This window comes from Talpa occidentalis, unplaced genomic scaffold, assembly GCF_014898055.3.
Source record: "Talpa occidentalis isolate TD23 unplaced genomic scaffold, MPIMG_talOcc4v2.1 talOcc4.10, whole genome shotgun sequence".
NCBI lineage: Eukaryota > Metazoa > Chordata > Mammalia > Eulipotyphla > Talpidae > Talpa > Talpa occidentalis.
The window spans coordinates 19,350,942-19,364,526 of record NW_023600993.1 but is presented as its reverse complement, the minus strand read 5'-3'; the positions used below and the strand labels follow the sequence as shown (position 1 = coordinate 19,364,526).

At 44.0% G+C, this 13,585-nt stretch overlaps 2 protein-coding genes across 9 annotated transcripts in view; one reads left to right on the top strand and one right to left on the bottom strand.

The window, feature by feature from the left end:
- Nucleotides 1-2,157: 2,157 nt before the first annotated feature.
- Nucleotides 2,158-13,437, bottom strand: OXSM (3-oxoacyl-ACP synthase, mitochondrial). 6 transcript variants are annotated; one of them, XM_037525298.2, is made up of 4 exons: nucleotides 13,349-13,437; nucleotides 11,699-11,756; nucleotides 5,429-6,546; nucleotides 2,158-2,599 (listed from the first exon to the last, which is right to left on the bottom strand). In XM_037525298.2, exons 3-4 carry the CDS (start codon nucleotides 6,409-6,411, stop codon nucleotides 2,197-2,199), a joined length of 1,386 nt encoding a protein of 461 aa, XP_037381195.1. In that variant the 5' UTR covers nucleotides 6,412-6,546; nucleotides 11,699-11,756; nucleotides 13,349-13,437; the 3' UTR covers nucleotides 2,158-2,196. The 6 variants fall into 6 exon arrangements, with proteins under 6 accessions (XP_037381195.1, XP_037381187.1, XP_054548827.1 ...); XM_037525290.2 differs by lacking the exon at nucleotides 13,349-13,437 and adding an exon at nucleotides 12,589-12,644; XM_054692852.1 differs by lacking the exons at nucleotides 11,699-11,756; nucleotides 13,349-13,437 and adding exons at nucleotides 11,538-11,677; nucleotides 12,589-12,644.
- NGLY1 (N-glycanase 1) overlaps nucleotides 12,429-13,585 on the top strand; it is a 39,871-nt gene continuing 38,714 nt past the window's right edge. For 2 of the 3 annotated variants that reach the window (XM_037525255.2, XM_037525278.2), the window contains exon 1: nucleotides 12,429-12,609. In XM_037525255.2, coding sequence (XP_037381152.1) covers nucleotides 12,479-12,609 — 131 coding nt within the window. In that variant the 5' untranslated portion in view covers nucleotides 12,429-12,478. Of the gene's footprint in view, nucleotides 12,610-12,776; nucleotides 12,845-12,993; nucleotides 13,093-13,585 lie in introns of those variants that run through there. The other variant, XM_037525264.2, reaches the window with a different exon arrangement.

The following is a 13,585-nucleotide window of genomic DNA, read 5'->3' as shown; positions in this document are numbered from 1 at the left end:
TGGCAGAACCCATTTAAAATAGGCAGGTTTGCGGGGTTTGGGCTGCCCCTCTCCCTGTCCTATAACAAATAGACGATTGGAGACACGCCTGACTTTTACTAAGTTTTGACATAATACAGGAAATTTTGTTACATTTTGTTCTGATTCAAAAAAGTTTTCTTCTTTTGACTGACCAGGACTGGCAGCAATGTTGAATTTTTTTTTTCTTCTTTTTTTTTTCCCAGCAGAGCTAACTTGTGTTCACATTTTCTCTCCCCTTGATACCAACACAGCATAAAAATAGTGGTAGTAATTTTGTTTTACTAATCTTAAGAGTCTGTTTTTGCATAACTTCCATAGGGATTTTGTCTGCTTAAAACAAAGACAATTGGTGGGGCCTTCCCAGTGGCACAGTGGTTGAGTGCTGGGTGGTAAAGCCGCCCACAGACTCTGCGGTGCTGGTTCGATCCCCGGCCGCCGGGTGAGGGTCCCACATGGAACACAGACCTCTCCTGCCGCCCACTGCTCCCCTCAGCAGTGTTTGGTCAGTCTGACTGTACCCAGTGCTTGTATAGGTAAATGAATAAATCTTTAAAAACAAACAAACAAACAAACAAAAACAATTGGAGATGAGTTTCATTGTGTGGCTTTGAGTGGAGTTCTTCCAGGAAGTTGAAACAGCGCTGAACCAAGAAGAAGAGAACCTGCTGCTTTGTTTGTAGGGTTCCAGAGACCTCCAAAGAAGGTGAGGAAGCTTGCCTCCATTGGCAGGACTGGACAACCCAGGAACGAAAAAGCCCTGGTACCCTCGAGAAGAGGAAGCCCAGGTGGAGTCTGGTGAGACCAACTTTGTTCTTGAAGCCTACGTGGACCGGATGCCAAGAATTTGCTCTGATCCTATATGGAGTATTCCAACAAAGCCAGCTAAAATTGCTGTTTATTCTGCCCTGTGATTTTATGCAAAAATGGGTAATATGGTTTAAAAGTAAATTTAGTTTGTGAACTTTTGCTATGCTGTTGAAACAATTTGGGATCAAGGTTGAGAATTTGTTTTTGTTTTTTTTTACATAAGTCTAACCAATTTTAAGATTTTTTTTTCCACTGTGATTTTGATATATTTGCTATCTTATTTTAGCTAATGCCTCCAGATTTTTTTTTTTTCTTTTGGCTTGGATAATGGACTATTTTCCAGTAATGGAGAACTGTCATACTGGACATTCATGGACAATGCTGCTGCCTAATTGTTGCTTCTCTTACACACATTGTTAACCCTGAAAAAAGACTGTCTCCTAAGACTACACCCAGAGATCTGTGCCACCATAGATATGGTGGAATAAAAATTAAAAGGGGGGATTGTAACAGGGTGGTCCCCAGGAAAGGAGAAGTTTCCAGGTTTCCTGCCCCACCCAAGGGAGGGTGGAGCTGAGCAGGGAGAGAAGAAGCTGCGGAGGAGACTGAGGAAGGAAGGAAGCAGGATGGAGAGCTAGAAGGAGACCTGGAGGAGGCACATGGAGCCAAGAGATATGTGAAGAAACTACACTTGCCTTTTGGTCGTGGACTGGTTGACACAGATGTGGGTGAGAGACCTGTGGGGAGGTGACAGTGACGGTTTTTATCTTGATTTTGCTCTTTTCCCTCCAGACTTGTCTGTTGTTTCTGATCCTTTTCTGTGGGTTCCCACTGAAAGGTGCTTTAGACTTGTGGCAGACTTTGGGGTCTTGCTCTGGGCCAATCCTGCCTGGGTGGAATTTTACCCATGAGGGGGCAGGTAACTTTGGGTGCTTGATTTAGAAACTGTATTCTTTGTCTTTCCTGTATTGTTTGCTAATTGTATTAAAGTTCCTTTTCATTAAAGTCTCATATGTTTTGTGTTGATGCAGCAGATGGCAGAACCTATTTAGAGCAGACAGGTTTGCGGGGTGTGGGCTGTCCCTCTCCCTGTCCTGTAACAGTAGGAGGTGCTTTGGAATCTTGTGAGTCGAGATCAGGATGCCATTAAGCATCCTACAGTGTATAAGAGAGTCTCTCTTTCCCCAACTAAGAATTATCCTGCCCAAAATGTCAATGGTGCCAAGGTTGAGAAACCCTGACAAAGATAAAAGGTATCTGGGTATTGATTATAAGTATATATATTCACATGAACACAGTATTTCTCCACTTAATATAGTTTGCTCATAACATTAAAAATAATCAATGATTAATTACAAATGATTTGTGCTACATGCCAGCAATACAAAGTGTTGCATTAGTACCACCAAAACCAAAGGAATTGGTAAGTCCAATACATCTTTTCTCAGTTTTCCATTCCTGTGCCTTTAGGGGGACATAATTGAGATCAAATTCTGGCTCTGTACAATCCAGGTTTAAAGTAGGTGGTAGTTTTCGATAATAACAAGCGAGTGCTGTAAAAGCTGCTTCAGTCGCCCCTGCAGCTCCCAGCAGATGCCCTGTGGCTCCCTTAGTCGAGGAAACTGCAAGGGCATGGGCGTGGTCTTTGAAAAGATGTTTGACAGCTTTGTTCTCAGCAGCATCTCCCAAAGGTGTGGAAGTAGCATGTGCATTGACATAGGTTATCTCTTCAGGTTGCACATTTGCATCTTTTACAGCAGCAGTCATACATCTAATAAAATAAGAAAAGAAGTTTATCAGAACTAAGTTTAATTTCAACAGGTGATTCATTATCTGTGCCACCTATGTAAAAGAATTAACCAGATACAGTGGTTTAAAAGAATCCTTTGCTCTAGTAACAGAACTGACTCTTGGACTGACAGGTAGATTCTGACACCATCTGCATGGGATAACATGTCCCCCCTAGTACCTTGGACTGATTCATCACCACGAGATAAAGACACAAGTCTTGGATTTATAATCTCTAAAAATACATACTTACATTTATTTCAGTTGAACTTTTTGCTTGGGTAAAAAAAAAAAAAAATTGATTCAAGCCTAGAATAATTTTTCTTGAAGGAATTTTTAATCTGTCCTACTAAAGTTAACTTTACTGTCCAAGTCTGATAATGGGCCAAAGAAGTATGCATGAGTGTGTATAGGTGCATATTTAAGATAGGAGAAAAATATTATGACTGTGTTTTTTCTTTTACATCTAAATGTAAAAGTTGGCATATTCCCCAGTAATCTAAAAATGTCTGCACCATTACAGTCATGTGTTGCTTAACAAAGAGGAGATGTTGTAAAAAAGGCATCATTAGCAGAAGAATTTATAAGCTTAGGAAGCACAATGAACAAAACAACATGAGATTAAATCAAGGACATGAGAAAATGATGCTGTCAAGAGACAAGGTAAACACCGAGGTGAGTGAATGAGGCTGCTGTCAGTGTACAACACTAATGTCTTTACAATAGCCACATGTCATCAGGCAACTGGAATTTGGGCACCATAGTCATATATATTTGGTCCATGATTGACTGAAACATCATTATATGGGATAGGATTGCATTTCAGTGCTTCATATAATCTTTCAAACAGCAGTTTGCTTAGACTATAAACATTCCAAATGTAAAATATTTCTCTATAAACATTCCAAAAGTAAAATATTTCTCTGGAAGAACCTTTGAATATTGGAAGGACGGCAACACCTTTTCCTGATCTCTGGGCTACACACATTTCCATGAGAGGCAGCTCAGAGTCTAGTTTGAAGTATAACATGTTTGACCTAAACATAACTATTTCTTCATCTAACTGGCCATTATGCTTAAAATTTCTAGCACCAGGGCCTCCCTGATGGTGCAGGCGTTTGAGTGCAGCACTGTGAAGCTGTCCGCGTCCTATGCAGTGTGGGTTCGATCCCTGCCAGCAGGGAGATACCCACATGGCGCGGCAGACCTCTCCTGTCTCGTCTGCTGCTCCCCTCAGCAGTGTATTTCAGTCGATCTGCTGGTGAATCCTCTCACCCTCCCGCACATATGGCCTGTACCCTGGTTCTTGTATACATGAATAAATAAATTTAAAAAAAAAATTCTAGCACCAGCTACTCACTAAAACTCAAGAGGTCAGTAAGCCATGGCACTAGGCAGATGCTTGTTTTAGTTTCATCAGAACTCACCCATTCATTTTTTTATTATCTGTGGTTGCTTCACACTAGATGGTATAGTTGACCAGTTGTGTCAAATGGTCTATGAACTACAAAGCCAAAAAAATTTACTATTTTTCCCTTTACAGAAAAGGTATGTCAACCTGTGGCTAATTTAACTAGTTAAAATTTAATATGACCTAAGCAGGCTAATCTACTAGGCTAACATATCATCACATTATCAGTAAATTTGTAGTTTTTTAAACTTTACTATCTCTTCTACAATAACAGCAATTTGCTTTTTCAGTCTGGTCCTCAGACCAGCTTCAGCATCCCCCAGGAGATTGCTAGAAATGGAGAATCTCAAGTGTCACCCTTGTCCTATAGAGTCAGAATTGCATTTTCATAAGATCCCGAGTGATTAAAAGTTAAGAAGCGCTAACCTGATAACAGCACAATCCTGTTGAAATGGAGCAGAGAGGGGCCTCCCTGGTGGTGCCAGTCATTAAGACGCAGCACTGAGAAGCTATCCACAGCCACTGCAGTACCCCTGTAGGAAGCTACCCACATGGCACAGCAGATATCTCCTGACTGGCCTGCTGCTCCCCTCAGCAGTGCATTTCAGTCAATCCGCCTGTTCTGTCCCCCACTCTGTCTCTGGTGAATCCTCTCATCCCCCACACCTCTGGCCTGTACCCCAGTTCTTATATGCAAAAATAAGTAAATCTCTAAAAAAAAAAATGGAGCAGAGACCAAATACCTGGAGAAGAGGTTACCTTTACTGTCCAAGTCTGATGATGGACCAAAGAGGAGGACTATGAGAGGGAGCACACTGACAGCTGTTAAGCCCAACTGAAGGTATGAAAAGTTAGCAAAAGACGATACATAGCATTCCTCACTACTGTAGTGGCCTTCACTAAACTCCAATTTCTATAAGGATATTCAAATGTTTTCAAATATTTCTAACATACTAAAGCAAAAGAATTAAAAAAAAAAAAACACTAATTAGTCTAAAATGGAAAAAAGAAGTTACTGTACACCAAGGCCAAATACTACAATGCCCCCTAGTTTGAGTCTCCAAGTGTCTTATTTGAAAAAATATTTTAAATGAGTGCCTCCCCCGTGGTGCAGTGGATTGAGCGCCATGCTGAGAAGCTCTCTGCAGCCTCTGCAGCACGGGTTCGATTCCCAGCCAGCCAGGGAGATACCCACATGGTGGGGCAGACCTCTCCTGCCTCGCCCACTGCTCCCCTCAGCAGTGTCTTTGGTCCATCTGCCTGTTCTGCTCCCACTCTGTCTCTGGTGAATTCTCTCACCCTCCTGTGCCTCTGACCTGTACCCCAGCTCTTGTATAAATAAATAAATTTTTAAAAAGTTATTTAAAAAAAAGTATTTTGAATGAAACAACCAGTCTTTACCTTAAGGCACCTTCTCCTTCAGGATCGGGGGCGGTTATGTGACCAGCATCACCTGAAAGTCCATAGCCCAAAAGTTCAGCATAAATCCGGGCCCCTCTTTGAATAGCATGTTCATGTTCTTCCAGCACCAGCACAGCTGCACCTTCTCCCATTACAAAACCATCTCTCTTTGGATGAAACGGCCGGCATGCCAACTTAGGATCAGAATTTGTGCTGAGAGCCCGGGCTCTACAAAACCCAGCAAGAGAGAGAGGACTAATACAAGAATCTGTGCCTCCAGCCACCATCACATCAGCATCCCCATGGGCTATAAGTCTAAAAGAGTCTCCCACAGCATGAGCTCCTGTGGTACAGGCTGTGGATACTGCATGATTGGGGCCCTTCAGTTTATATCGAATGCTGACCTGGCCTGCTGCCATATTGATCAGAATTTTAGGGACAAAGAAAGGGCTGACTTTACTGTAACCTTTTGTCTGAAACATCAGAGCAGTTTCACTAACAACTTCAAGAGGAACCATTCCCATGCCAATTGCAACACCAGTAGCCACTTGATCAGTTTCTGATTGAGGATGCCAGTTGGAATCTTTCAGGGCTAACTCTGCAGCCCCAATGGCCATAATGGTGGGAGAAGACATGGACTTGATATCTGACTTGGACACAAAGTTTTGTTCGTTGAACTGACCTTCATCAGAACCTCTTGGCACATAAGCAGCAACACTGCAAGGGATACTCTTATACTCTTCACCAGTCAGTGAAACAATTCCACTCTCTCCCTGAATAAGACGATCCCATACCAGTTGAGTTCCAACACCCAGAGGAGTCACTAAGCCAATGCCTGTAATGACAACTCGCCGGCGAAATCTGGATGTTGGCGCAGTTCTGAAGCACCTCCTTTTACTTCTTATTAATTGGTGGCATAATCTTGAATACTGAAGATGAGAGTGTGTAACTTTTAGGAAATTTGGCAAGCAGTTTGACAACATGGTTGAGATTCAGACGATTAAAAATAAATTCCAGTAACAGATCACAACAGGTCCAGGAGGTACTCACTGTTTTCTAAGTAATTTAAAGGCCAACGAAAGAATATCCAAAGTGTTCTTTTAAGTGCTTGATGTCAGCTGTTAACGAGCAAGGAAAATAATATTACATCATTTTTATTTTTACATACCATCGATCCACCTATTTGGACCTAACTCCCTTTTTTTTAGACTGTAAGCACCCTCAAGGCACTCGAAAACAAGGAAGGTGAAGTGATGATTCATTCAGTGCACTAAAACAGAATTACACAATGAAAAATAAAAGGCACCCCCTTGACACAGGCGACAGGAGCATTCTTTTTCAGGATTACTGAGGCTTTATTCTAAATAGCATTTCTCCTGTCCGTGGCACAAAAAACACACTCAGGGTCTATCTTCGATGTGGGAGCAAGTGGACTTCTGTCTCCATACAAAGATACCCAGCGAGATCTAGATAGACCCTGGCTGAGAAAATACTCTGAATGTAGACTAGTGACTGATGAAGAAGACGGGTTTCTCCATGGATCTAAACTTCTCCACGCATCTAAACTTCTCCACCAAGTAATCAGTGGAAGGAGAGGTTAGGCGAGTTCATCTCCCCAAGGAAAGCACAAAAATGGGCAGGGAGTAAAGGGGTGTGGCCATCCCCCGCCCTGCCTCTCAAGCGCCCGCACACTCCATGGCGAGATAAAGAAGAAATCGGGCCCAAATCCCCAGACTCCCTTCTCCCGACCCGATTCTGACCCGATCAGGCGGTAGAGGAGCGGAAGGAAGAAAGTTCTAAGCACCCCCTAACGCGGACTAGGACTCACGTGGGCCACCCAGCCGCCATGCACGGCAATGACTTTTGCGTGCGCACGCGCACAGGCTCGTCGGCCCTTGCGCATGCGCAAGCACGCGTCACGTCCCAGCCGACGGCGGCCGCTTGCCCTTCCTCCACGTCACCTTGACTGAGGTCAAGCAGTGGGTGTGGCCGGAGTTGGGGTTGTGCTGCTTGCAGGGCTCCTGTCCAACCTCAGTGGCTTGTAGGTAATCAGAAACACACACGTAACGCGATGAGAGAACATTTTTGTCCATCAAAAGGGAGTTTTTATAATGCTAATGCCCAGATATTCCCGTGTTGTGGCAGAAGGCACACCTATTCTACTGTAATTTGACTAGAACTAAAGAATTAATAACTGTAGCTTTAAAAAGAGTTAAAGTGACTAGCTTCCAGGTTACTACTTTACCTCCCAACGCTATTTATAATAGTAAAGGGGAACTGAGCAAAATGCCCAACATCTGGAAATGGGTTGTCTGTTATGTTGCATATCTAGAAGCTGTGCAGCCATTTGAAAAATTTGATACATGAATATTAATGTGGAAAGATAACTAAAACTATGTTAGGGCTAACTGTGCTGCCCCAATGGCCATAACGGTGGGAGACTGAACTTCAACACAACCTCTTGGCACAGAAGCAGCATCACTGATCCTTGAACTGTACCTTGAAAATGAATATTTGTTTAGTAACTTGGTTGGGAAAGGACATTCTGATTGGTGGAAAACGAAGACGTGGAATCTCATCTTCCACAAACCGCGAATAGATAAATCTGGTCAATGGTGGATTTGAGGACACAGCAACAGTAAAGTGTAAGAGTAAAGCAGGGGCCTATCACAAATAGTTCAGTGTTGTATTAACGACTTTGGATTTGATCTTGTAGGTCAGAGGTAAAATGCTGACAACACTGGTCTAATTTGGACTGCAAGATTCTTTTTTTTTTTTTTTTTTTTTTTTAAAAATTGTTAGGATTTATTTATTTATTTATACAAGCACTGGGTACAGCCAGAAGCGCGGGAGGGTGAGAGAATTCACCAGAGCCAGAGCGGGGAGCAGAGCAGGCAGACTGACGAGGTACACTGCTGAGGGGAGCAGCGGGCGCAGCAGGAGAGAGAGGTCTGCGCGCCATGTGGGACACCTGCCCAGTGGCCGGGGATCGAACCGGCGCTGCAGAGGCTGCGGGCAGCTTCGCAGCCCAGCGCTCAACCGCTGTGCCACCAGGGAGGCCCCTGCAAGATTCTTTTATTGACTCTAAATTCCTTTATTTTTTTTTTAATCTAAATTCCTTTAGAAAGGATATGCTCATTCCCTTCACCAAGCTCTCTGCTACTCCTTTTCGTCTCAAAACAGCCGCTTTGTATATTTAAGGTGCTTTCCTAACTCCTGACAACATTTGCCATAAAAGAATATCATGACCACATGTGTGCTTTAGAAAGATCAGTGTTGCAGCAGTGTGTGTGTGTTGGGGGGGAAGGGGGTAAGGGGCAGGGTGAGGTTGGGTTTCCAGGGTATGGGAAAGGACTTGGGATGACTAGGACATGGGGAAGACAGTTCAGTAAGAATAGACAAGAGAAGGTGAAGTCCTGAAGTAAGGCAATGGCAAGGGGGAGAGTTGCAGATGTTGAGGAGGAAACATTGCTGGGATGTTGTTCCTGATTAATTGTGGGGTGATTCTCCCATAACCAGGAAGTCCTCACCTTCCTCAATTTCATAACCTCCAAAATTAAGGGTCTGTTGAAATTTTTCTTCCATAAAACTGTAGCACACAGTGAAATTTTCCTTCCTCTAAAAAGTAGTTTTTAAACTTTACTGTGAATCAAAAATTATCTGAAGGGCTTGTTAGTGTGCAGATTGTTGGGCCTCACCTTTAAAAGTGGGACTTGAGAATCTGTCTTTCTAACAAGTTCCCTGCTGCTACTGATCTAACCTCATAATGATGTAAACTCATTATGATTTGGTTGAAAGCAGGGTCTCCTGTTTATTCCCTTTACTGCTTCACATTGCCTAGCACAGTGCTTGGCATTTAGTAAGTCACTTCATAAATACTTGGGGAATTAATGAATAAGAACACGCCCTTATAGTAAATCATATATTGATACATGCGCTGTTTTGTACTTTTCTTATCAAATGACTCTTTTCTTTCCACAATAACCTTGTTTCATCAACTAAAGGGCTATCTATGTCAATATTATCATTAGTTTTGTCTTTCCTACTACATTAAAAGTCATGTCATCTATCTGCATTATTCAGAGCAGGTGCTCAATAAATATTTGGTTAATCACTTAGGGCTATCACACAATAATGAATCACCACACCAATTCCTAAAAGGCTTGAACCCCTCCCCTTGCTGATTGTCTTTATTGAGGTCAACATTTTCTTTTTTATAACAGGCAATGCTGGGGAAAATTTATTAGGTTATTTCTTTATTCTATTCCATTTAAGAATAGTGCCACCATGTGTCAACTTTAAAGATGGTATTGTTAATAAAACTCGAATACTGAAAAAAAATTCATTATTTTGGCACGCACAAAATCAAGTAAAAGAACAGGAGGTTGAAAGCTGATTTAATACTAAAACATCTTTTAGTTGTTTGAGGCAATGGTGGGGTATAAAAAAAATCTAGTTTAATACCTTCAAATTTTCAAAAGGAAACAGAAATCAAGTTATTTTCAACTTAAGATAAAGAAGCAAAGGAAAGAATGAGCCAATGTCTCTTTTTTTACATCCCTCCCTCACCTAGCCAATGTTCCTTTTTATAATTCATGTAATAGCTTCATAAATGGTGATATTTAAGAAAGAGTGTAGTTGCTCAAGAATTTTAACAGAAGTATTGGCAAAAAATAATTTAGCAAGATTTAAATTTCAGGTGACTTAGAAAAAAAGTAACAACCTCCTGAACAACTCGAAATAATTTCTATAATTTTATTATCTGTATATTATCACAGTTAGCTCTATGCCATTGATTTTCACAATCAACTGTAGTTTCATGTACCTCACAGAGGTATCCTAAGGCCATTATCTCCAAGGGGAAAGCTGAGCTGATGGCATTCTTCCTGCTCCACCCCAAGCCCCTCTTCACCCCCTCACCCCCATACTCCTGCTTCAGTTCTAAAGCACTTCTATTTTGGTGCTTTGTATATACTGGGTTTCCTCCCAAGATTTTATTTGAAAAAAGTGTTCTGTTGCTTTAAAAAAAATCACAAATGCTAAGTAGTATACAAGAGCTTTACACAGTTATTATAAGGATAAATAAATGAGCTAAGAGAAAAAAAGAAACTCAAGGGGAATATAGTTTATGGCAAAGACAGCTAGTCATAACCCCAGTACCAATGACTGTAATGTAGAGTTGTGGGTGGTGGTGCCCAACTAGAGACTAGATTTCCTACCATCCCCCCTTTTATCTAGATGGAACTCCATTCTTGCCAATGATAAGGCAAAGAAAATTTTGTATGTCATTTCTGGATGAGAAGCAGGTATACCATCTTTTTGTCCAACTGCTAAGAGACTCCATAGCAGGAGTTCATAAAGCACAAATCCAGCAGGCTTCATGTTTTTGTAAAGAAACTTTCATTAATATATAGCTCATTCATTTTAAAGTATTTCCTATGGAACTACACCTGCAGAGACGGCATTCAATAGATGAAACAAAGATCCTATGGTTACAGAGCCTTAAACATTTACTACATCAGCTCTTTACAGAAAATGTTTGTTGACCTCTATTCTACAGGATAAATGAGTCTGAGTGCCTAAATCATTATACGGAAGAAAGCTGCCCACTGATTTAACAGCACCTGTATGATTACAGTGTCATTTGCACAAGAAATATCTCCTGTATTAAGTCACTGACAATTTTAGTGATAGCAACTAGCCATATACTATTGATTCAACACGCTATTATTGGAAGCTGATTCCAAAACCAACATATTAAAAACTCAGGTGTATCTGGCTGATGAATGAATGGTAACTGAAATGGATGACAGAGCCCTGGGTCTTGCTCAGAAATATTGGAAGAAATTTTCAAATCTTAAAAGCAAGCAAAAATATAGCATTAGGAACATATAAATAAGTTACTTAGGCAAATAACATGTTCCGAACATAAGGTCAAGAAATTATTTGTTGAGGTTTAGAAAGAGGCTTCTGCAAGAAGGAAGCCTTGTGTAAAGTACACTTCAAGGGCATGCTGAGAGAGCGCATTAAAGAAAGAGGTTTAAAGATTGAGAGGAATAAAGGCCACTGATCACATCATCTACCAGCAAAGGCACAATATAATACCCACCTTTACTACGTGGGATGTTTGTTTTTATTTTTTCCACCCCCTCTTTATCCTCCTCCATGCTACTCTCTTTTGTTATTACTGTGTTTTGTGCTTATGACTACATGGTAAATGAAGTTCACAATCCATTAGTATGCTGCAACCTGGGATTTAAAAAACATTACCTTTCAGGGTCATCATGCTATGTGAGCTAGGACTTCAGCAAGAGGTTTTTCCATCCATCTAGTTTTAAAAAGAATTCATGCATCAGAAACCCAACAATTTAAAGCCACTTGTTTGTTTTTGAACGTCTGTTGCTCCTTCACTCAAAGAAGGCCTGACAATCTGTGAGAGGGAAGCTGTAGATGGTTTTATTTGGGAGGAAAAGTTTGGTTGGTGATAAGAGGGTCCCCACATGTGTGCCTAGCTAGAAACCGGCCCTGGGTTGCAGAGACACCCGGGTTTGGGGGCTCTCGTGGCCCCTGCTCCTTCTGGAAGAAACCCTGCCGAGGTCCCCACCCATCCATCCAACCCACTCATCTGTCCCCTCCTGAAGAGGCCCCTGGTCCCTCCCCACCACGCCTACCCTTCCAGGCCGAGCACCCCCTCCTCCCGACAGGTCCTCCCAGCCTGCTACCTCACTCCCTCCCTACTCTGTACCCCGCCGAGCCCTCCCCACCCACTACCTCACCCCCAACAAGGCCAAACTCTCCCCCAATCCCCTACCGCACTCCCCTACCCTGCAGAACCCGCCCAGCACCCCACCCTTCCCAGCCGAGCCCCCCGCCCTTAGCGCACAGCCCCGCCCTTCCCGCCAAGGCCCCCGCTCCACCCCGCGAGCCCCCAGCCCCGCGCCAGCCACCCCCGCCCTGCCCCGTCCGCCGCAGAGGCGGCCGCGCGCTCAGGCGCCTGCTCAGTGCGGGACGCGGCGCGCGAGGGGCGGCGACGGCCGCGGGCGCTCAAGCATGGCGGCTGCGGCGCTGGGCAGCTCGTCGGGCTCCTCGTCCCCGGCGGTGGCCGAGCTCTGTCAGAACACCCCGGAGACCTTCCTGGAGGCGTCCAAGCTGCTGCTCACCTACGCGGACAACATCCTCAGGTACCGGGCTGCGGGCTGGGCCGGGGCTGCCGGGCGGGCGGGCGGGCGGGCGAGGCGCCGCCCCTGTGTGGCCCACGTTTGGGGGCCCCCGACCCCGGCCCGGAAGGGCGACGAGGCCCGGAGGCCGCGCGCGCGCTGGCGTCACACTCGGTGAGCCGGGGGCTTCGAGACCAGAGCAGGCCCCACCCCTGCCGAGGAGGGGAAGTTTCTTTGCTCTTGTGACTTGGCTCCTGAGGTTGGGGGGCACTGGAGGGCCGAGGGTGGGACGGGGTGGAGGGGAGAGGGGGGACGTGCCCACTTTCCCCGGGGCCCGTGGGTGACTGTCTTGGCAGCCCTCAAACGGTGACTGCATTTCGTGACCGTTGCTTGGGTTTTGCCACACAGCGTAAATTCGCACATGCTGATCAGAAGTTAGTCACTGGCAAAATGTGTTCTTCCCAGCACTGGGTGAACATCTTTACACGGAAGCATGATCCTGAAGTGGTGGGTTTTAAAGAATTGTCAGGGCCTTTTCCTGCCCATTTTTGTTGGTCGGAATATTCCTAGCCATATTACTTAAAAGCTAAATTTTTCATGTTTCTATCTGTGGTCTGCTTTTCAACACAGAGATGATCATCTTTGCTGGGAGTAGTGTTTCATTCTCTATGAGCCGAAGTCCACGTCCACATTTCTAGGAGACATGACAGATTTGGGGAACTGGGAGGGAAGTTTGACTATTCATTTTTGAAGCATTACTCACCTGGACGCTTCCTGATGCCTGGGGGAGGGAAATGAACCGAAGTTAAAGGGGCCCAGATGCCAGGTGCTTTCTTGGCGTCACCTCTTTGATCAGCTGGACCCGATCACATCGGAGCCTCCTCAGCCCCAGGTGCACTTGCTCTTCTAAGTGGGTGTGTATGTTGGCATGAGGTCTGAAAGGAAATTCCCTTCAGTTTCAAGGTTATAGATTTCATGTGGCCTAATTTTGGAGACTTTG